Below are 24,488 nucleotides of genomic sequence, written 5' to 3'. Positions count from 1 at the left end.
AAAGGATTACTTTTTCTTTAGTAGAATTCTAATTAATGAGTGTAGGACAAATGATGGAAATAGAAAATCAACATTGGCATACTACAATAATAATTAGCGCAGGGATAAATCATCTATGGATGCTAAATAAGTGGGCCTAAGTATGAAGACAAACAGCATATTTGCGTAGTCTCAAAGAATCTCCCCATAAGATGTCTGATAGATACCAGCTTACCTGTGTGACCCAAGTTAATATCATTGGTAATGAGATATCCAGCCTCCTATTTTGATGCATTGAGAAAGACACCAACATGGATAGCTTCAGTCTAATCATGAGGAAACATCAAATTCAAATGAAGGAATATTCTACAAAAGAACTGGCTGGTACTGGCAAGATCATGGGTCCAAGAAGAAAAACTAAGGAAGTGTTTTAGGACAAAAGAGACTAAGAAGACATGACAGCTAAATGCAGTGTGAGAGTATTGCATCCTGGACCAGAAAAAGGACATTGGCAAAATTGGAGTAGAGTCCAGAAGATTAATTAATATTATCATTAACTAACATCGTATCTGTGTTATTTTCCTGTTTCTATGATTTTACTCTGGTTAAACAAAATGTTAATACTGGGTGGTGGGTATACAGGAACTGTATATATTATTTTGCAAGTTTTTGAAAGTCAGAACTCACTTCAAAATAACTTAAAAAAAATCGTCTATACCTTGTGCATTTAACTCAGGTCTTTTTTTTCTGAGCTCTGCACTCACACACCCACCTGTCTTTTTGGCAGTTCTGCTCTGATGTCTCACCACATTGCGAATTTAACACATTGGAAACCGAAGCCTTGCCTGTCATATCTGCGTAGCTCTTCCTATAGCCTTAGCAGTTGGAACCGCCATGTGCCTCATTACCTAAGCCAGAAACCTGAGAATCATTTAAAATCTTTTCTCCTCTTTGCCCCCATACATTGGATCCCTTTCTTATTGGTTATATGAAATATTTCTTGAATTTTCTAATTTTTAATATTTAATCACATCTAACCCCAAACCAGCAACCATTTGTTACCTTGACTATTTCAGTAGTCTTAGCTGGCCGCCTTCTCTGCAGTCCATTTCCTCCATAGCAACCCAGAGCAGTCTTTTAAAACATCAATTAGGTCATGTCATTCCCCTGCTGAAATACTTAATGATTCCTATTGCATTTAGAGTAAGACCCAATCCCTTTAACTTGGCCCATAAGATCCCCCATGTTCTGATGCTGCCTGCCTTTCAGATTTCATCTTGTGGTATGCTTCCTCTTGTTCATATGTTCACTGGCCTTCTCTCAATTCCTCAAATGTGACATACTCTTCCTGTTCAGAGATATACACCTGCTGTGCTTTATGCCTGGCATGCCCATTCTTCTTCTAGCTTGTTCCTTGTCATCCTTGAAGTTTCAGCTTAAATATCACTTATTTTAAAATAGGGCACCCTATTCTTTTTTTCTTCATAGCACTTGCCACTACTTGTAATTATTATTTTTTTCTTTATTGCTTGTCATCTGTTATTTCAAGTAGACTCTAAGCTCCATGAGAGCAGGAACATATTTGTCTTATTCACCTCATCACCCCCAGAGCCTGGCACTAATAGGCACTAAATAACTCTTCAGAACAACTAAATGAAGAAAGAAGGTAACATTTGTCTTTTTTTTTTTTTAAAGATTTTATTTATTTATTTGAGAGAGAATGAGAGATAGAAAGCACGAGAGGGAAGAGGGTCAAAGGGAGAAGCAGACTCCCTGCTGAGCAGGAAGCCCGATGTGGGACTTGATCCCGGGACTCCAGGATCATGACCTGAGCTGAAGGCAGTCGTTTAACCAACTGAGCCACCCAGGCGCCCGGTAACATTTGTCTTCTTAAAGGTTAAATAGAAAGTAGCTTACCTAGAAAAAGTGAGATTTTTTTTTCCAGAAGGAAAGAACAATATAGGCAAAAGTATGGAAGAAGAAACATAGTGAGAGAGGGAGGGAGAATAATTAAAAGCGGTTTGATGTTGCTGAGCATATGAAGCTCATAGATTGGTCAGATACTGGTGAGATAGGCTTGGAGCCAGATCTTGGAGGCTCTTTTGTACCATAAGAACTTAAAAAACTTACAAGAGCTCATGGAATTCTTGAAAGATTTTAGACAATAGAGTAATATGGACAGATTTTGTGACAGCAGTAAATGTAGAAACTGGGAGGTGAATTTGAAGGGTGTTAGGGTGATCCAAGTGAGAGATGATGGATTCTGCACCTGAACAGTTGTTACAGAAATGAGAGAAGAGGGCAAATGAAGAAATATTTAAAGAGTAGAATCACTAAAACTTAACTGAGTAGATACAGAAAGTGAGGAAGAAGAAGGAATGAATCTGAGTGTGGCTCCTAGATTTCTAGATTGTGTTACTGGGTAGGTGGTGGAGTTTACAATAAAGAGAAAATTCTATAAGAGGAGCTCCTTTAATAAGAGATGGTAATGAGCTGAGTTTTAGCTGTTCTTAAACATCTAGGTAGGGATTTCCATCAGGCATTTGGATATAAAAATCTTAAACTTTGTGGTGAGATCTCATATAGAAGTGTAAAGTTGATGGTAGTTGTAGCCATAAGAATAGATGTGATAAAAACAACCTTACAGGGAGGTTATATAGTGCAAAGAGAGCAGCTGACTGAGAACAGATCCAGCAGTAGAAGTATAATAGCATGAGAGGAAAACATGAGGGAGACAGGTGATATGAGGAAAATTACTAGAGTGAAGGCCAAGGAAACCAAGAAAGAAGGGGTCTTTAAAGCAGTAGGGAGTGATCAGAAGTATTTCATGCAGCTAAGAAATCAAGTAAGAGCCCTGAAAAATATGGATAGCATTTAACACTCAGGGGACTTTAATGAGGAGAGTTTCCATAGAATGATGAATGTAGAAAAAGTAGATTTCAGTAGGGTGAGGAGTGAAAGGGAGGTCAAAACATTTGGAAAGACAAACAGAAAAATTAAATAGGTACTGGGTGACTTGAAGTCCAGGCAGTGGTTTTTATATTAGAGAAACAGACTGAGGGAAAAAACTTGGTGGGGAGGGGAGGGTTAAGAGGGAGAAAAACAAGTTGAATATATGGTTGTTTGTTGCTAGTATACAGAAATTTTAAAAAAAGTTTGTATTCTGCAACCTCGTTACATTCACTGATTTGTTCTACTAGCTTGTGTATAGATTCCATAGGATTTTGTGTAGATGATTGTGTCATCTGTGAATAGACAGTTTAACTTCTTCCTTTTTAGTCTGGATACTTCTTACTTCTGTTTCTTGCTTGATCGCACAGGCTAGAACCTCCAGTACTATGTTGAACAGAAGATGTGAGAGCAAACATCTTTGTCTTATTCCTTATTTTAGGGGGAAAGCATTCAGTTTTTTTTACCATTAAGTGTGATGATAGCTGTTGTTTATCAGGTTGAGAAAGCTCCCCTCTGTTCCTGGTTTGCTAAGAATGTTTATCAGGGATGGGTATTCAAATGATCTTATCCTTTTTCTGTTTTCATCTGTTAATATGGTGAATTTTGTTGACTGATTTTTGACGTTAAACCAACCTCCACTTGGTCATGTTGTATTATCATTGTTATATGTTGTTATATGTTGATGTTATGTAACAATGATATGTTATATCATTGTTATATGTTGTTGGCTTTGATTTGCTAAAATTTTGTTAAGGTTTTTTGTATCCATGTTTATGTAGGATGTTGGTCTATAGTTTTCTTGTAATGTCTTTGGTTTTGGAATTGGGAATAATGGCCTCATTGAATGAATTGGGAAGTATTCTCTTTTTCCCCCCCAATTTATAATTTATATATAATTAATATTATATATAGATTAATATATATTATATATAATATATAATTAATATATATAAATTATAAAATATATTATATACAATTGATATAATTAATATATTTTGTATAATATATAATTAATATATATAATTAATATAATTTATTTTTTACATGAATAGTATAAGAATTCACCAGCGAAGCCTTCTGGGCCTCAAGTGTTTTTGTTTTGTTTGCTTTTTGGCAGGAAGGTTTTTAACCAGGAATTTAGTTTTTTTAAATAGATACGTAACTATTTAGATTTTTTTACAGTCATCTTTGGTAATTTGTATCTTTTAAGAAATTTGACCATTTAATCTGAGTAGTCCAGTTGTTTGGTATGAAATTGTTCAAGTTACTCCTTTTTATTCTTTTAATATCTGTAGACTTCGTAGTGATGTCATGTCGCTCATTCCTGATGCTGGTAATATGTGTCTGTACTCTGTTTTTCCTAATCAGTCAAGCTAAAGTTTATCAATTTTAATGACCTTCTTAAAGAAATGGCTTTCGGGGCGCCTGGGTGGCTCAGTTGTTAAGCGTCTGCCTTCGGCTTGGGTCATGATCCCGGGGTCCTGGGATCGAGCCCCACATCGGGCTCCCTGCTTGGCGGGAAGGAAGCCTGCTTCTCCCTCTCCCACTCCCCCTGCTTGTGTTCCCTCTCTTGCTGTCTCTCTCTCCGTCAAATAAATAAATAAAATCTTAAAAAAGAAAAAAAAAAGAAAAATGGCTTTTGATTTCATTGATTCTTGGATGTTTTGTTTTCTATTTTGATTCCCATTCTATTTTTGCTTACTTTAGGTTTAATTTGTTTTTATTTTTATATTTTTTAGTTTTACTTTATTATGCTGTGTTAGTCACCATACAATGCATCATTAGTTTTTGGTGTAGTGATCCACGGTTCATTGCGTTTTTATTTTTAAATTTTCTTGTGATGGAGGCTGAAGACAGTGACTGAAAACCTTTCTTCTTTCCTAATGTAGGTTTTGAGTGCTATCTATTTTCTTCTGAGTACTGTTTTAACAGCATCCTTCACATTTTGATATGCTGGGTTTTCATTTTAATTCAATTCAAAATATTTTACAGTTTTTTTTCTTCAACCTATGGATTATTTATATATATATGGATATATATCATGAGTTATTTTGTTTCCAAGTATTTGAGGATTTTCCTGATATCTTCTTGCTGTCGATTTCTAATTTAATTCTGTTGTCAACATATTTTGTATGGTCTGAATACTTTTGAATTTGCCAAGACTTGTTTTTTGGCCACAAAGTGTCATTTAATCTTGGTACATGTTCCATGTGCATTTGAAAAGAATGTGTTCTCTGCTTTAGGTGGAGAGAGATTTTTTTTTTAAGATTTTATTTATTTATTTGAGTGTGAGCGAGAGAGCGAGCACTCAAGCAGGGGCAGAAGGAGAGGGAGAGGGAGAAGCAGACTCCCCACTGAGCAGGGAGCCTGATATAGGGCTCGATCCCAGGACCTGGGGATCATGACCTGAGCCAAAGGCAGACTCTTAACCAACTGAGCCACCTAGGCGCCCCTGGATAGAGTATTTTTAATAAGTGTTAATTATGTCAGGTTGGTTGACAGTCTTATTTAACTTTCATTCTTAATTGCTTTATCAGTTATTGAGAGGGGGTGTTGCTATCTCTATTTGTGAATTTGTCTATTTCTCCTTGTAGTTCTGTCAGTTTTTGCTTCATTTGTTTTGTAGCTCTAATGTTAGGAGTTTAACATTTAGGATTGTTATAACTTCCTAATAAATTGAATTCTTCACTATTATAAAATGACCCTCTTTATCCCTGGGAATATATTTTGTTGTGAAATCTACTTTGCTTGATATTAATATAGCCTCTCTGGCTGGCATGCTAACTTGCTTGCTTTCTCTTTCTTTCTTTCTTCCTTTTGCTGCTTTTCTTTGTTTCTCTCTTTCTTTCCTTCCTTCCTTCTTTCATGTTTCTAATTTAAGTTTAATATTATAAGATTTTTGACTTTATACTGTATCTCTTTCCTCTTACATTGAAAATTTTAATCCCTGACAACATTAACATAATTATTATTATCTTATAAAATACAGAGAATAGATTCAAAATAAAGCCAGTATTACCACTGGCAGTGAGGTTACTGAATAAAGTTTAAAAGGTCTTACTATATTTGTTCTAAGGATGCAGAGTCAAATACTGTGCCCTTGTCTCTTGAAATAATTCTCTTTTATTCTTTTTCACAACTACATAGAATTCCACCATATAGATTTACTATCAGTTATTCAACCAGACCCTTACTGATGGGCATTTTGGGTTGTTGTCCATAGAATCAGCTTTCTTTTGATTGGTATTAGTATGTATTTTTCCATTCTTATAACCAGAACCTCTGCATTTTTAAAAAAATTTTTATTGTTATGTTAATCACCATACATTACATCATTTGTTTTTGATGTAGTGTTCCATGATTCATTGTTTGTGCATAACACCCAGTGCTCCACGCAGAACGTGCCCTCTTTAATACCCATCACCAGGCTAACCCATCCCCCCACCCCCCTCCCCTCTAGAACCCTCAGTTTGTTTTTCAGAGTCCATCGTCTCTCATGGTTCGTCTCCCCCTCCGATTTCCCCCCTTCATTTCAAATTCTTTTATCAATGTATTACAGTTTTCAGAATATAGATCTTCTACCTCTTTGACTATGTTTATTACTAGGTATTTTATTGTTTTTGGCATAAGTGTAAATGGGATTTTTTTCTTAATTTCTCTTTCTGCTATTTCATTATTAGTGTATAGAAATGCAATGAATTTCTGTATATTGATTTTGTATCCTACAGCCTTACTGAATTCATTTAGGAGTTCTGGTTTTTTGGTGGAGTTTTTAGGGTTTTCTATATACAGTATCATATCATCTACAAACAGTGAAAGTTTTACTTCTTCCTTACCAATTTGGATGCATTTTATTTCTTTTTGTTTTCTGATTGCTGTGGCTAGGACTTCCAGTACTATGTTGAATAAAAGTGGTGAGAGTGGACATTCTTGTCTTGTTTCTGATCTTGGGGGAAAGGCTCAGTTTTTCCCCATTAAGGATGATTTTAGCTGTGGGTTTTTCATATAAGGCCTTTATTATGTTGAGGTATGTTCCCTCTAAACTTACTTTAATGGGGGTTTTTATCATGAATGGATATTGTACTTTGTCAAATGCTTTTTCTGCATCTCTTGAAATGACCATGTGGTTTTCATCCTTTCTCTTGTTGATGTGATATATCATGTAGATTGATTTGTGAATATTGAACCACCCTTGCATTCTGGGAATAAATCCCACTTGTTCATGATGAATGATTTTTTTAATGTATTGTTGAATTTGATTTGCTAATATTTTGTTGAGGATTTTCGTATCCACTTTCATCAGAGATTTTGACTTATAGTTCCCTTTTTTTTTTGTAGTGTCTTTATCTCGTTTTGGTTATCAAAGTAATGCTGGCCTCATAGAATGAATTTGGAAGCCTTCCTGTCTCTTGTATTTTTTGGAATAGTTTGAGAAGAATAGATACTAATTCTTCTTGAAATGTTTGATAGAATTCACCTGTGACACCATCTGGTCCTGGACTTCTGTTTGTTGGGAATTTTTTGATTACTGATTCAATTTCATTGCTGGTAATTGGTCTGTTCATGTTCAAATTTTCTATTTCTTCCTGATTCAGTTTTGGAACGTTACATGTTTCTAGGAATTTATCTATCTCTTCTGGGTTGTCCAATTTGTTAGTGTATAATTTTTCATAATATTTTCTTATAATCCTTTTATATCTGTGGTGTCAGTTATTTCTCCTCTTTTAATTTCTGATTTTGTTTTTGAGTCCTCTCTCTCTGTTTCCCTCTCTCTTCCTCTGGGGAGTCTAGCTAAGGTGTATCAATTTTGTTGATCTTTTCAAAGGACCAGCTCCTGGTTTCATTGATATGTTTTATTGTTTTTTAAGTTTCTATTTCATTTATTTCTCCTCTGATCTTTATTATTTCCTTCCTCCTACTGGAGTTTTGTTGTGCTGCTTTTTCTAGCTCCTTTGTGTATAAGATTAGGTTGTTTGAGATTTTTATTGTTTATTGAGATATGTTGGCTCCTATTTTTTTTTTATTCTTTGTGTTCCTGGTTATTTTCTGTTTGATACTAGACATTACGAAGTTTCTGGATATTTTTATATTTTTATCAGTACACTTGAGGACCCAGTTAAGTAACTTGGAAACAGTTTCATTCTTTTGTGGTTTGCTTTTAAACTTTGATGGATGGAATAAGAACAGCCTTTAGTCTAGGACTTATGTTTTCTCAGTTATGAGGCTGCATCTGTGAATTACCAGGTTTCATAATATGGCTGGTAGGACCTTATGCTAGCCATTTGTGGGCTTCAGGAATTGTTCCCTCTGCTCTTTTTTTTTTAAGATTTTATTTTTTTACTTGAGAGAGAGAGCAATCGAGAGAGCATGAGTTGGTGGGGGAGGGGCAGAGGGAGAGGGAGAAGCAGACTCCCTGCTGAGCAGGTAGCCCAGTGCAGGACCTGATCCCAGGACCCCAGGATCACAACCCAAGCCGAAGGCCCTCTGCTCTTTTCAAATGATTCTTTCCCTAGCCTCAGTTTCCTCACACGTATACGCTAATCAACACTCAGCTAATGACCCCAGAGGGATTCTTGTAGCTCTCTGGAGGTTTCTTTCTGTGCAGCTTTTCTTTTCTCTGGTACTCTGCCTTGGGAACTCTAGTTGCCAACTGACAGCTCTCCCTCTAGCAGTAAGCTGGGACAGTTAGGGGCCCACTTCATTTCTTCTCCCCTCAGAGATCAGTGTCCTGCACTGCCAATTTTGTCTCCCCCCCCCCCCCCGCCCCCGGTTATTTCAGGCAGGGAGGTAATTCTTTTCCCTGTTACTCCATCTTGGCTGTACATAGACATTAACACTTGTCTTCTAGTTTAAAACAACAACAAAACCTCAAGGAAGAGATTTAGGTCATTCTATATTTTAAACAAGTTTGGACTAAATTTATTTTCCTTTGCAATTTCTAGAAAATGTATTAATATCAAATGTCATATTTAAACAAAATGTAAGATGATTTAGTATACTAAGCTCATTTTCAACATTTGTTTTCTGCTTATCCATGGTTTATGATATGAATTTGCTTGGTTCACTGATTAGAAGAATAGTTGTATTCTCAGTAATTAGAAAAATATTTCATGACATGCAGTAAATAAAATAATTTGTATTTAATAATACTGAGTTTGTCAAAACAATTTTAAAACTATCTTACATTTAAAAGTTAAGACCACTTCTGATGATTTTTATAGATTCATATTTCTGGCTTATGGACATCATTCTTTTGCGTTGTGAAGTATTCTTATAGAAGTCTTTGTATAATGAACTGCATTTTTCTTAGGTTTTTTTATACTTCATAAAATTATAGTGACTTTCTATAATTAAGATTTTTCATAATTAGTGTTTACATGAGATAAATCTGGTATTACAAGGAGAGTAATACAATAAATTCAGGTGCAGTAGGGAATGTAGAAAGACACTGGACTTTAGAAACAGTTAAGAAAGTAGAAGTTGGGTCTTGGCCCACTTTGTACAAGTAGTATTACCTCTTTAGCCTTATTTTGTTACTGTGTCACATGATCTTTTTGGGTCTTGTTTTCCTCTTTAAGGTGCTTTTTTCTCAAAGGCAGTTGTGGGAATTAGATACATTTTGTCAAAATACATGGTAAACTACAAATGCTATATAAAAACCAGGTATCATTTTGAGATTTAGCCTGAGGACTGTTAAGTTTCAAACGGTATATAGTTGGAAAATTTGACTGTACCTGAACCTAACATTAATAACCAGAATTATTATCTTGGCCTGTGCTTTCTTTGGTTAGTTTCAGAAATTTTTAAAATTTGATTTTTGATACTCAGTTTAATAGAAATGAGTCATATTATCATTTATTTCTTTACTTGGCAGCACAGCATATGCACTTCACCCACATATATGATCTGTGGGTTGTGGAGAGAAATAAGGATGTTGCTCAATAGCCCACATCTTTCAACAAAGAATACTTTTCAGCAACTCTCATGAGTTTTTCATAGACATTACAAAATGCAGACCCTTAGATGTTAAACTAAATTCATGAACTAAATATTGAGTGAGGAAATGTGGGGAGCAGATCTTTAAGTTAGATTCTATGTCCTCTGTAAATACCAGTGACTTTACCTATAGATCGGATTAGAAGACCTTGGTTTTTAAGTTCTGAAACATTTCCTGCAGAATGGTATAGGAGCTGTTACTGAGAATCAGAATAAAAGGCTCCAGAATTGTGTGAGGCTTGCCTTCTATTTATGAATCAGATTTTAAGTGGAAACCACAGTCGTTTCCTTGTTTCTCATTCATGCTTTAGCAGAGGATGTGATGCCATAGATCTAGCTTGGTTTGTAGTTTCTCCTTTAAGGTTCACACCACATTCTTTTCCTGTTTAGAAGCCACAGCAGTTTTAATATATTGTCAAACCACGATTGGGCCTTGCTGGATATTTAGTGGGGGGATGTGTGCTACATATTATTTGGTAGTCCCAGTACTGATTGTGGCAATCTAGTTTAAGTCCTGTTTCAGAAATATAGCATAAATAAGTGCACAGTATAGATAGATGTATTTGGGGTAGGTGGTATATAGGCATACTTCTGCAGACTTGTGGAAAACAGTTTTAACCCTTTGAATATATTAATTTATATTTAAAAATAATGCTTTATGTTGTTAAACTTGAATATATGTTAACTTTCTTTTATTCTTTCTTAGCATCATGGCATGCCATGGGTTGCCTCTCATAAATGGACAAAGCTGTGACCCTTATGCAACAGTTTCTCTAGTGGGCCCTTCTAGGTAATGTTTTTTTTTTTTTTTAAGTTTTTATTTAAATTCCAGTTAGTTAACATACACTGTAATGTTAGTTTCAGGTGTACTGTTCAGTGATCCAGCACTCCCATTCATCACCCAGTGCTCATCACAAGTGCGCTCCTTACTCCCCATCACCTATTTCCCCCACCCCCCCACCCACCTACCTGCTGGTAACCAACAGTTTGTCCTCTGTAGTTAAGAGTCAGTGTTTCTTGATTTGCCTTTCTCTCTTTTTTTTTTTCCCCTATGCTCATTTGTTTTGTTTCTTAAATTCCACATATGAGTGAAGTCATATTATGGTATTTCTCTTTCTCTGACTGACTTATTTCACTTAGCATAATACGCTCTAGCTCCATCCATGTCATTGGTAGGTAATGTTTATTGAATTATTATGAGATTTTTTTTTTTACCTCTAAACAATTTCAAACATGCCTTTATTTACCATAAGTACACTGATTTTAATCCAGAAATGTAAACGTCTCTGGATCTGAAGACTCAATATGTATATGGGCTTAACAAATGATTTCCTTCTTTGACAGTAGATGCTTCATTACATTGAAATCATCGGTGGTTGGCTTCTATTTGTAACCTGGAGTTCAGAATTCAGAGTAGGAGAGCAAATTATTATTAGATTTTTAAGTTTTAAAATGTGACTTAAGAATTACCAAATTAAGATTCTAAGAATAAATGCTAAATAGCTATTTATGACACAAAGTAGTGAATGCTTTGAAAGAAAGATCTCTAGTGAGTTCTGTTACACACTTGCAAACAACCAAGTCCTGTTTTTGGGTTTTTTTTTTAAATATTTTATTTATTTATTTGAGAGAAAGAATGAGACAGAGAGGGCACATGAGAGGGGGGAAGGTCAGAGGGAGAAGCAGACTCCCTGCTGAGCTGGGAGCCCGACGCAGGACTTGATCCCGGGACTCCAGGATCATGACCTGAGCCGAAGGCAGTCGCCCAACCAACTGAGCCACCCAGGCACCCGTGTTTTTATAGAAAGAAAGTGGTTGCCCTTTCAAATATGCTGGACTCTTAGACTGTGGGAAGCAACATTAGGTTTATAGTAGTTAAAATGTACTTTACAACATAAACTTGACCTTCTTCATTCATCATTGGCCTTCCTACCTTCAAATGTCTTAGGTTTTATGTAGGTAAAATCCTGTTTTAAGAAATGCTAGCCCAGAATCACAAGGCAGTTTCCATATTTTTATCTGGAAAGCAGCTCAGAACTAAAAATGCCTTTTCTACTCATGGCATCTATGCTCTACAGAGAGAATCCCAAGCTGTAGACAGACTGCTGAAGTACCAGAACATGGTAAAGTGCACCATATCATTGATTTAAATTATTTATGATGATTTATGGAAAAACCTACAGCAATTTGTCTATTTCGTATTTTATAACTTCATTATGATTTCTTTCAGAGCCTGACTAGTCTGAAATTTGCCTACAACTTGAAGGTTTAAAATCAGGAAAAAAAGAACATAATATTCCCTCCATACCAAACACATACATACATACATACACAGACACACACCCCTTCTCCCCAACTTCAGGCTCTCTAGGTATTCTTTTTATTATTTATTTTTATTAATTTTTCTTAATTCCAGGATAGTCAGCATACCGTGTTAAATATTAGTTTTAGGTGTACAATATAGGTATTTTTATTTGTTAGAAAATCACCAGTAAGTCACTTTAAAAAATGTATTTATATATGTATATAAAATACCTAGTGCCATGCCTAGTACTCACTGTGTGCTCAAACAATATTGCACTGTTATTACTATAGATGGTTTTAAATTTGAAAGCAGATACTCAATCCTTTAACATTCATGCTACCAGGGATTAGTTCTGTATGTTAAAAATGTTTAACCTAGTGGAGCTATTTTTGTTTTTGTTTATAATCTGTAGTTGAAGACAAATTCTTTAGTGCAATCATTTAATAACATACAAATGGAAACTGGCATATGAATTTGTTTTAAATTAAGAGTCATTATTAGTATTGATAGTGTCCTACTGTCACATAAGATGTTAAAATTGGGAGAGGCTGGGGAAAGACTGCATGGGACTTCCCTGTACATTTCTTTGCAACCTTCTCTATTTCAAACTAAAAAGTTTTTTTTTTTTTAAGATTTTATTTATTTATTAGAGAGAATGGTAGAGAGAGAGCATGAGAGGGAAGAGGGTCAGAGGGAGAAGCAGACTCCCCGCTGAGCAGGGAGCCCGATGCGGGACTCGATATCGAGACTCCAGGATCATGACCTGAGCCTAAGGCAGTCGCTTAACCAACTGAGCCACCCAGGCGCCCTCAAAATAAAAAGTTTTTTAAAAAGCCATATTGTAGCTGAAGCCCAAGATTAGTTAAGAATGCTTTTCGTATTCCTCAGGTATTTTTCAGCATAGATAAAGGTACCCTGAATCTCACTGTCTTCCTTTTACCATTCAGATATAAAATAAGCTAGTATATATAAAATAAGTTTGACAGTCAACCTAGTGTAGCCATAGAGAGAAAATACAATCTTGTCATATATTACATATACAAACTTGTATTTTCTTTGATTTGAGTCTTTAGAGACACCTCAAGTTTTTTCCCCAAGTAATATTTAAAACCATAGTTTTCCCTGAGTCATCTTAACAGCTAAAGGGAGGTCAGGCTCCCTGGTTGGAAATAGCATGTTTTATAATTGTGTACTATTAAGTTCTACAAGGTAAAACTCTACCACATTGGAACAGGAATGACCAAAAGAAGACAAAAGTAAAGAAGAAAACAAGCAATCCGCAGTTTAATGAAATCTTTTATTTTGAGGTAACTTTTTATTTTATATAAATGTTGACACTGAATATTTAATATTGAATGCTGGTTTACTTCTTTTTTTGAACTATAGCCATAGTAATCATTTAATCAACTAATGCAACTAAGCATTTGTATTCTAAGAGCAGTAGAACCGTGATGTAATGTGGTAGAGGCCCAGTATATAAAACAAATAAAGGCAGAGCCATAACTGATTTGGGGTTAGGGAGGACTACGGCCACACTAGGGCCACCTTCTTAGTCATCCCCATTGTCACACCCTCCTCCACACCCCCCGACTTTACCCAGCCCCCCACCTGACACACAGTGGCCACTGGACTCTTCTACAGAGTACTTGAAAATCACTAGTAAAGTAAGTATGACGTCACTTGGTTGGAGTTCTTGTCCCAGTTGACATGGAATAAATCACTAAATGTGAGGTTTAATTTTATCTTGTGAAAGGATAATTTTGTAAGAGAAAACACTAGCCAAACCTGACAGAGTTTTTAGGAGGCCCAAATGGGAGAATGCTTTGAGACCATAAAGTACTATATGATTAAGGCCTTATTATTAAGTTCTTTTTAGCTAATTGCCTCTACAGACACAGGCTTATTTTCATAGAGATCTTCAGCTGCCTTGAAGTTGCCCCAAAGTACAGTGCTTTGAAGTTCTTTACTGTGGAGCATTTGTTAAAGAAACCCTTTTTCATATTATTTGAAAACTACAGAAAAAAAAAGTTGACCTCTGATTTCTAAAGATTGTGTTCTAACCATAGAACATGTTGCAAGTGAGATTTAACAGGTAGGAAAGATTTGGGAGAAAGTTATATTATGTGCTTTTTCCTCTTTTGTGTGTGTTTTTCTTGATAATTCCAAGTGGAGACGAGTGAGAGCACATCTAGCCATGCCTGATTACTGTACTTTAATAAAGAAACATAGGTTAAAGAAAATACTAAATTGAAGTAGGAAGAATTGTGGGGGTGGAGGCAAGGGAGAAAGAAAAACAAAAGAAAAGGTACCAGTGTGAGACCTTTCCATTTCCTGGCTAAGGACTTTGGTTGTTACACATTTATCAATGGCTGTTACATCTAGCCTGCAGAAAACATGGGGCAACTTGCAGCAAGCAGATGGTCCTTTGAAAGGCAAGGCCTGCCCTGCTTGCTATACCCAAGTGTACCTGTGAAGCCTTAAAGCATTTATTCAAAAGCCCTTTGTTGAGCTGATTATAAAGATAAGATTCAATCTCTGTCCGCGAGCTAAATAAAGCAAGAAACACAGAGCACACGTATGCATGTGTGCACACAGCAGTAAAATGCAGTAGATTCTGGGGAGGTCGGATGAGCTCTGCTCCAGCCAAGTTAAGTGAGGGAAAAGGAGTATTAGAAAGAACATTTTGAGCAGAGACAAAGAGACAGAAAACAGAAAGTTATGTCCAAAGAATAGCAAATAATGATTTAACTGGAAAGGTTCTATAAGAGAATAATTGGAACAAAGCTTAAAAGCTAGACTTGGACCAACTATGAAAGACATTGAATAACCTGGCTGGTGTGCTTACAGAGTAGCTGTTGAATGTTTTTGAGCCTGGAAGTGGTAAGAGTAATGCAGTGTTTTGAGAAGAATTAACCGTGATCTGTGGGCCAGTGGCTGAGAAAGAACAGAGATCAAGAAACTCTTACTTACAGTTTAGGTGTTAAAAAAAAAAAAAAAGTGGGGGGGGGTGGTTCTGATCCAAGAGTGTAACATGGAAAAAGAAAGTGACAGATGAGAAAGAAGCTGTAAAGGACAGGATAACAAATTGATTATAGAAGACAAGACACAAAGGGAGAAGTCCAATGTCCTCATGGTTTCAAATCTGGAATAAGGGAAAAGTTAAGGAAAGCAGAAGTGGTTCAGTTTGGGACATAATGAACTTGAGGTCTGACATGAAAACCTTGCAATAGGCAGTTCATGACTGAAACTTAAGATGGGTGATGGCTGTAGATAAGGACTCAAGATTTGCTTAGAGAGAGTCAAGAAAGCCAAGGGAATAGAGGTATACAGTATAGGAGAAAAGTGAGGAAGCTCAGTTCTGCCACTTATTAGATATTTAGCTTTGAGCACATCTCTTAACTTCCTCATTTTTCAAGATGAGGATAATAAATCTAGCCCTGCCTGCTTCAGAGCAGCATTCTGATGAACAAAGAAGATAATGGATGTGAAAGCACTTTGTAAACTGTACAGCCCTTTGCAGCTCTTAGAGCAAAATAAAAGTTAAAACCATGGAGAAAACCCATATTTATAGGTTCTGAGGAAGAAGAGGTCCCACAGGAAGAAGCAGAGAGCAGGAGGTCGCCTGGGTAGTGCCTGGGTAAACTCAAAAGAGTGTTTCTGGCAAGGAGGTATAGTTGTATTCACTTGTTCTGATAGAGGGGTCAAGGAAGACAAGAACTAAGGACTCACCATCAGACTTGGTGACTAAGAGGGGTTTGGAGAGGGTGATCTGTGAGGAAACCAGATTATAAGGAGTTACTATAGTGAGTGGGTGTGAGGAAGTGGCAGCTCTAAGGATGGATTACAGTTTTGAGATATTTGTCTGTGAAAGGAAGCAGATAGGAAGACCATAATTTAAGTGTAGAATTTTTCTTAGCCTTGAGTGAGGTGAATAAGCTGGTAATGAAAGCCATAATTAAAATACATCAAATGCTTACTGTATATCATGCATGGGTGCAATAGTCTTGGAAAAGAGGAGGATCATCTCATCTCTTGTTCAGAAGAAATGAGAAAACTCATCAAGTAGAAGGACCTGTGTGAGAAAGGACATGTTCAGGTGGATGGGAGCTGAGGAAGTCCCTGCCAGTAGCCTTGATATTTTTGGTAAAAATGCGAGAAGGAAGTGTAAGGATAGAAATGATAGCTTGAGAAATGTGGGAAAGTCTTCAAACGGTTCTTAGCATGTGCAGCTTCACCAAAATAGAACACTCTTTGAGCCACTAACAGATTACATGTGAGTCAGAGAACCTAATGTTGCTGTAGATTGAGTTGATAAGGGAGGGCATGGAGGCAAGGTTGTTGTTGGTATTTTTATACTGCCTTATTCTTTCCTCCCTGATACTTCCATAGCCATTTTAATCTTTAGCTTTGGGGGAAACTATTACCTAAGCGTTTTCCCTTTGTTTATAATAAACACAATTGAACATTTTGATAGTTTTTTAAGTTCCTGTAGGAAAAAAATATTTAAAAATATGTTGTCAGCTAAAATTTTTTGTTCACAGGTAACCAGATCCAGTAGTTACACAAGGAAGTCCCAGTTCCAGGTAGAAGAGGAGGACATTGAAAAGCTAGAAATTAGGTATTTGTCTTGGAGTTTTACAGAATTGTTTTTTTTGGTGCCAAAAGAAAATCCTAAATCCCAAATAAAAAAATCCTAAAAAGAAAATAGGTGAGCCAAGCTTAATAGATTTCTCTTTAGCAAGTTAGTTGATGAAACTTAGAGGAACATACATCTAATTTAAATTCGTATTATCTTTTCAAAATCTGTTTTCCTTGCAGAAGTAGTCAAGGTGTATTTATTTAAAACCAAAGATGACCTAATTTTCACCTATTTTACTATATTTTTAATTTTCACAAATTTAATTGCTCTTTAAATTTCTGAATCATAGCATAATGGGTGCAAAGAATATATAGAAAAGTAATTATATTTTAGCCAATTTAGAAATAATTTTTTTATTCTTCTTAACATATCTGCTGTCTAACAGAAATTTCAGTGAGGTAAGAAGTCTTGTAAGATAATTCAACAGGTGCATGTGTTTGAAGTTTGTGCTATTTAGGTCTTAAATCTCTATGCTGTTTGGGAGGGGAAAGTTCTGTAAGTGCATGTACAGGTGTGGTGTTAACAGTGTGTTCATCTAAAGGGTGTGTTAGTCACATGTTTGGAATGATCAGGTAATGTATTTTTCCAAATCACCTATCTTTACATATTAACTGGCTCTAATTGAGAAAGAAACTGTAGTCTTGTGGTTTCTTTTCTCAGATTCAACAAAGTAACTCTAGTTCTTACTGCTACAGGTTAAAATAAAGCCTAGACTTTGAAACTAAGAAACTTAAGTGCTTTCTTGTAGACTATTTAAAATAGTTACATTTTGTGCTTATAAATAAAAGCTACTGCAATATTTTGTTTTCTTAGTTTAGTTAATAAGGCATATGACAGTGCTAACATCTCTTACTTTTAAGCATGTAAAATTAATGCTATAATACAATCAAAGTGATTTGAAGCTACCTGGTGGCGTGTGTTCTCTTAAACATTGTTTGCAAAAAATAAAGCCAGTTTTAAATTTTCAGGATCGACTTGTGGAACAATGGAAACCTGGTCCAAGATATTTTCCTGGGCGAGATTAAGGTTCCTGTGAACGTGTTAAGAAATGATTCCTCTCATCAAGCCTGGTAAGAAGACAAACATTCTAGTGAACTCCACAGTAGGTCATCTCCTTTAATAAAATGTACATGCAGATAAATGCTTACTATAAGCAGATTTTTAAATTTGAGGTAGAATAAGCCAGAAGTCATTAAATTTTATTGATTTGGTTTATTTATTTTTGCAGAAATAGAAGTACATTGATGGTTTTTATGACTTAACCTCTAGTACTGAGATATAAGAACTGAATTGTCTAGGAATATTGTTCTGTTCAAAAATGAAATCTTTAAGGAGAAAATTAAAATCATTTAAAACATTATATAAGAGTTGCCCAGGTGTAAGATGCTTGGTCACAAATCAGCATCTTCAGTACAGAAGCCTTATTAATATAATGGGAACGGTGGATGTTTGAAAACAGAGGGGTTTATGGCAGGGAATCAACTGTTGATGGGATCTAACCAGTCATTTTCCTTTACCACACCCTACTGAGATGCACTATGAATGGCTCTGATGTTACTTTCTAAATGTCTAGGGTCAGGGAGCCTGGGTGGCTGAATTGGTTGAGCGTGCAGCTCATGATTTCAGCTCAGGTCATCATCTCAAGGTTGTGCAATCAAGCCCCACACTGGGCTCCGTGCTCAGCTGGGAGTCTGCTTGAGATTCTCCTCCCACCCCCACTCGTAATAAATAAATAAGTAAGTAAGTAAGTGTGTCTAGGGTCCGGATGTTGAGCTGATTGAGTAAATACTTTCTTGAGGTGCTCTGGTGGCTCAATAATGGTTACAGTATTTTACCTTTTCATGTCTTTAACAGTGACATTAAACTGATTGTTGATAAAACGTAATGTTCATACATTAAACTGATATTATTTTTCCTTAACAGAACTGATGTGAAACTATCATTTTTTTCTGTCTAGAGCACTTAAAAGCATGCCTATCCATGCCTTCCAGTAGGTTGCCCAGCAGCCCTCATGCTAGACTTGGGTTTCTACTGGGCATAAAGAAAACAGGCCTTTCTCATTTGCCTCTAATGCCTGCTATTTAGAACTCAGTTTCAGTGTCTAGAAGAGGAGTTGAAACTAAGTGTGTAGATGTTTCTTACTGTGGGCACCAATCTCATTTGTCTTTAAAAGAGCCTGCCTCTACATATTGACTGCCAGACATAATTCACTTTGAACTCTGTTATAGACGGATTTTTAGACTCAAAATTTTTATTTTATTTTTACCTCTTGCTAATGCAGATCTAAGATTTATTGGTCTTTCTTGGTGGCATTTTGTATAATTTCAAAAATGTATCCAGCTTTGGAGGGGATTAAGCTTGCTCACTTTGAAAAATTGACAAACAACCTTTGAGACCTGTCACACCCCCCACCTCATGTCTTCTTTCACCTTCTGTAAAATAGCATACATTTTAAAATGAAAATCTCTTGGGGAGCCTGGGTGGCTCAGTCGGTTAAGTGTCTGTCTTTGGCTCAGGTCATGATCCCAGGGTCCTGGGATCGAGCCCCATGGCAGGTTCCCTGCTCAGCGGGGAGTCTGCTTCTCCCTCTCTCTACCTCTCCCCGCTGCTCATGCTTTCTCTCTCTCTCTCAAAAAAAATAAAGTCTTAAAGAAAAAGAAAATCTCTGCACTCACTTTGTTAGGTCTTTAAAATTGTATGGCATGCCACTCGTACAAAATTAAAAAGTGAGTTGTTACGCCTCTCAGGACCCCTCAAAGTGAACCTGAAATGTGCCACCCGGCTTGTATTTTAAGTAAGACTGTTTCCAGACAGGTCCTCCAAATCTGACAAACTTTGTCCACCTTGGCAGGATGTAAGAACACTGACAAACAGAAATTAAGTTTATTCCTATAGATTTTTTTGCCAGTATTTTAAAACATTTTAAAGCCAAAAGTGTAAGTTCTAAAATTTACACAACATGCAGGGTGCCTGGGTGGCTCAGTCGGTTAAGCATCTGCCTTCAGCTCAGGTCATGATCCCAGAGTCTTGGGATCAAGGCCCAAATTCTGGCTCGTTGCTCATCAGGAAGCCTGCTTCTCCCTCTCCCTCTCCCTCTCCCCCTCTCCCCACTTGTTCTCTCTCTCTCTCTCCCCCTTGCTATCTCTCGCTCTCTCTCAAATAAATCTTTAAAAAAATTTATACAACATGGAATAGAAACATCTCCTAATTTATTTATACTTCCATAGATACAAGGAAGTATAAAAATGTGAATGCCATTTTAAATCAGAAATTAAACTTAGGCTCCTTTGTCATTTGTAGAGCTATAGCATCCCCCTGTGGGATTGATGGTAACTGCATGAAAACGCAGGAAAAGCTTTCTTTACCTTCAGAATTTCAGGCATATTCTTTCTAATCTTCATAGTAGGAAAAAGAATAATTATCAGTAATGTAATCCTGTTGTTTGAAAAGTTTCAATTTGCTTTCTTTTTTCACATAATTTCCAATTAGTATTTGTCTATTATAGTCTTTTCCTGATAACGGATTTTAATGGTTCCAATTTAATTTTATTCTCAGATTACGACATGATCCAGTCATTCTCCCATTCCTTTCTTGGCTTTTCAGTTCCTTAGCAATGACATATGTTCTTTATTCTGAAACTTCTGTCAGATGTTAGGAGAGCTTGTTAGTGTTGATAGTAACTCCTTTTAACTTTAACCTTATAGATAATAGAATTTTATATGATTTTTTGAATCGGTAATATACTCACACGGTTCACAGTTCAAAAGGTAAAAATCTGTGTCTTGCCCCAGTCCCTTAGCTAATCATTTCCCCTCTTCTGAGGCAATCACTGTTTTGAGTTTCTGGAAATATTTTATGGAATATAGTCAAATATGTATATATTCTTTTCCCTTCTTTACACAAATGGGCACATATTATCCTGATCTGCACCTTGCTTTTCTCACTTGCCAGTGTAGTAGAACTTCAGTAAATATTTGTAGAACCTTGGTAGTGGTTCTTGGTATGGGCTCTGGAACCAAATTGCCTTCGTTCAAATCTTAACCTCTGCCATAACTACCTGTGTGACCTTGGACAAGTTGCTGCTCACTTGGCTTTGCCTTTCTCTGGCTATAAAATAGGGAGTACCTGCTTCCCAGAGTTGTTAGAAGATGAAATGCATTCATCCTCATAAATGAAACAAGCTGCAAGTTCAGTGACCATGGGTATAGCTCATGCTCTCATCATTACAGTGATTGCTGCTGTCATCATCATTCCTCCAGAGCAATACATACAGAATTTCTGCATCCTTTGTTGTCATACCAGTATGCCATTGTTTGGAAAGTTAGAAAGAGAACCTCAGAGGCAGTCTAGTTTAATCTCATTTCACCAGTTCCCGTAATGTCAGTGTCTTAATGTGTGCAAAACCTTTGTGTGATTGTACAAATTGGCACAATTTCCCCCCAAATGATCCAACATGTAAAAATGGACATTAAGAAAAGACAATAGAGGGGCGCCTGGGTGGCTCAGTTGGTTAAGTGTCTGCCTTCAGCTCATGTCATGATCCCAGGGTCCTGGGATTGAGTCCCACATCGGGCTCCCTGCTCGGCGGGAGCCTGCTTCTCCCTCTGCCTGCCACTCCCCCTGCTTGTGCGCGCGTGCGCTCCCTCTCTCTGACAAATAAATAAATAAAATCTTTTTTAAAAAAGAAAAGAAAAAACAATAGCTACAAACATCTTTTCATGTTGTAATTTTCATGCTGAATGTAAGATTCAAATAGTAAATGAAACAAATGGTTGGGGTTTTTCAACATAAGCACTTTATACATATTTAAAACTAGATTAATATTTTACTTGATATGAGTTGGTTGTCTAGTTTGCTGATTTTGCCACCTATCTTTAATCTCCAATTTTAAGTAAAAATCCACTGATAATGCTTATCTTTATAGAACCAGAAACAGCATTCAAGTGTTAGTAGAGCTGCCTCTGAACAGTTACTTTCCAGCTTTTAAACATAACTTCATTATGCTTGTTTTCAGCATTATGAACAAATAATTGTAGTTTTTACCTGCCTACCTTAACTTCAGTTATACAGACCTTGTTAAAAATTTTCAAATGCTAGATTTTTTTTCTGTTAAGGACCTTTCAAAATGGCTGAATCTTGAGAGCATCAGGATTACTTTTACGCCTCTCCAATTGTGAATAAAAAAATATGTGTAGAGCAACTGAATTCTACTTTCAGTTAATAATTCCTCTTTATTTCCTTTTTCTTATTCTTTGAAACTGAAATGCTTTACTCAAAAACTGAAGAAAATGTATTTGATTTTTTTTAATCCCTTGACCTTAGGCATGGCCATGTATCCTCATTTAACAAATCTTGAGGGTTTTCTCTTTACCTCTGATTCATACAAGATTACTTAGTCCACAAGGGATTCTTCAGGGTTTAAATAGAACCTTTTTAAACAATGTTATAAAATAACAAATCACTGGGGCGCCTGGGTGGCTCAGTCATTAAGCTAAGCATCTGCCTTCAGCTCAGGTCATGATCCCAGGGTGCTGGGACTGAGCCCCGCATTGGGCTCCCTGCTCAGCAGGGAGCCTGCTTCTCTCTCTGCCTGCAGCTCCCCCTGCTTGTGCGTGTGCTCTCTCTCTCTCTTTCTAACAAATAAATAAAATCTTTAAAAAAAAAAATTGAAGGGGCATGGGGAGGTGGTGAGTTGAGGGTATTCTGAAATTTTATGTTTTTTCAAGTAGACACAGATGAGATACTGTGCCCAGAAGGATTTCTTACCCTTCTGAAGAAACCCAAGGAAACAAGCTTAAAAAATGAAGCAGCAGTGAGCCCTTCTGGGGTTCCTGGGCATTCTAAAGGAGTGCATACATAATAATTAGTAACTGGCATAGCATTGCCCTAATCCCTCTGCACAGAACAGGCCATGTTAGGATTATATAGATCTATTTTGCTGGTATTTTGTAGTTTTGTGAGAGTAACAGAGGGACAAAGTATACTCCTTCCTCCAGTAATTTGGAGATAAGGGAATTAAAGTTGCCCTCTGAGTAAAATTCCTATAGAACAAACCAAAACAGAATCTGTAAATCTGACTAGAATATGGGGACATTGTTTAAGATTTAAGATGGGTAAGTGCAATCTTAGGGAGGCAGAACCAAGTTGTAACTATAATAAAAGTATTTTTATTTTATTTTTATATCCCATATATGGAAAACACTAGTTAAAACGGAAGGGATTATTAGAATAATAAAGGATCCCAAAGAGGCAAACATGGGTAGGTACTGCCCATTTAAATACAATCAAGAAAGAAGGAGATTCTGCTCCAGAAGCATTACTATTTCCTTGGCAAAACTGTTAATCTTAGCTGGGAACTCTTAAGACTACCTCAGTCTCTGTGTTGTATCTCTGTACTCACCATAGTCCCTCTGATAATATGGCTTTCCAGATAGCTTATCAGTAGGTAAAAAATGTATTAAACAGATTAAAAAGTATTAACAGGTAAAAAAAAAAATGTATTAGTTGCAGTGAGGAATATAGGTGAAGCACCATGGGAAACAGTGATAATTGTTGAAGCCGAGTGGTAAGTGCATGGGGGACGTAGTGAGTTGAGGGTATTCATTATTAATATAACCACTCTTTGCCCTACCTTTGTGAATGAACATTTGCTTGCATAATAAAACGTATTGGTCACAAAAAAAAAGTGCAGGTATTTTTACTGCTTGACTGTTGTATTTCTTTTCATAAATTTAGAAATTATCTTTCTACTTTATTTTTTTTTAAAGATTTTATTTATTTGAGAGAGAGAGAGAGAGCACATGAGAGGGGGGAGGGTCAGAGGGAGAAGCAGACTCCCTGCTGAGCAGGGAGCCCGATGCGGGACTCGATCCCGGGACTCCAGGATCATGACCTGAGCCGAAGGCAGTCGCTTAACCAACTGAGCCACCCAGGCGCCCTATCTTTCTACTTTAAATATACCAGTCTCTATGCTCAGTCATTGCAGTTCAGGTTTACTTTTAGATAAAACTAGGTATCTGAATTTGCAGGTCTATAAAACATATAGTAGATTGTGGAATTTGACCAAAGTAATGTCCTTTTCAGGATGTTTGGTGATCAGCCAACTAGACTTTTCCCTTAGAGGTACTTCAGGGTCACCTTTGCTAATAGGCTTATATGCAGTTATTTCCTCAGGCAAATCTTTAAAACATTATTTCTCAAATCAGAATAGAAATTCTGAAGGCTGGTGTTTCAAAATAGAGTGTCCTCTTTCGTAGATAGTGATATAATTTCTATATAATTTCTTCTCCCTTTATTGTCATCCTCTCATCTTTTAAATTTTGCTTGGTTGATTCTCTAGTTTCCTTTTATGTCTTTAATTCTATCTTTCTCAAAACTAGTAAATATTCTTTTAAACCCTCCCTACCTTCTGTTTTTAAACAAGTTAGTATAATGGGGAGGCCATAGGTGATAAATATCAAAAGTAAGTATCAAAACTCATGACTCTAATTTATAAAAAGTATTCCAGGTAGTAAGTAAAGGAGGAATGATAGAATTCTAAAACTATCATTTTGAGACGCCTGCGTGGCTCAGTCCGTTGCGCGTCTGCCTTCAGCTCAGGTCATGATCCTAGGGTCC

General features: G+C 36.4%; 1 protein-coding gene across 2 annotated transcripts in view; it reads left to right on the top strand.

Annotated features, from left to right (window-relative positions):
* Positions 1-24,488, top strand: part of RASA2 (RAS p21 protein activator 2) — a 121,934-nt gene that overhangs the window by 56,917 nt on the left and 40,529 nt on the right. For both annotated transcript variants that reach the window (XM_028099244.2, XM_028099243.2), the window contains exons 6-9: positions 10,634-10,717; positions 13,467-13,539; positions 16,774-16,850; positions 17,840-17,941. In XM_028099244.2, the coding sequence (XP_027955045.1) occupies positions 10,634-10,717; positions 13,467-13,539; positions 16,774-16,850; positions 17,840-17,941 (336 nt within the window). The remainder of the gene's footprint in view (positions 1-10,633; positions 10,718-13,466; positions 13,540-16,773; positions 16,851-17,839; positions 17,942-24,488) is intronic.

Source organism: Eumetopias jubatus, unplaced genomic scaffold, assembly GCF_037043125.1.
Source record: "Eumetopias jubatus isolate StellerSeaLion01/CBP00866 unplaced genomic scaffold, mEumJub1_p1.0 scaffold_1, whole genome shotgun sequence".
Taxonomy (NCBI): domain Eukaryota; kingdom Metazoa; phylum Chordata; class Mammalia; order Carnivora; family Otariidae; genus Eumetopias; species Eumetopias jubatus.
The sequence above is the reverse complement of the archived record's forward strand: the minus strand, read 5'-3'. Positions and strand labels throughout refer to the sequence as shown.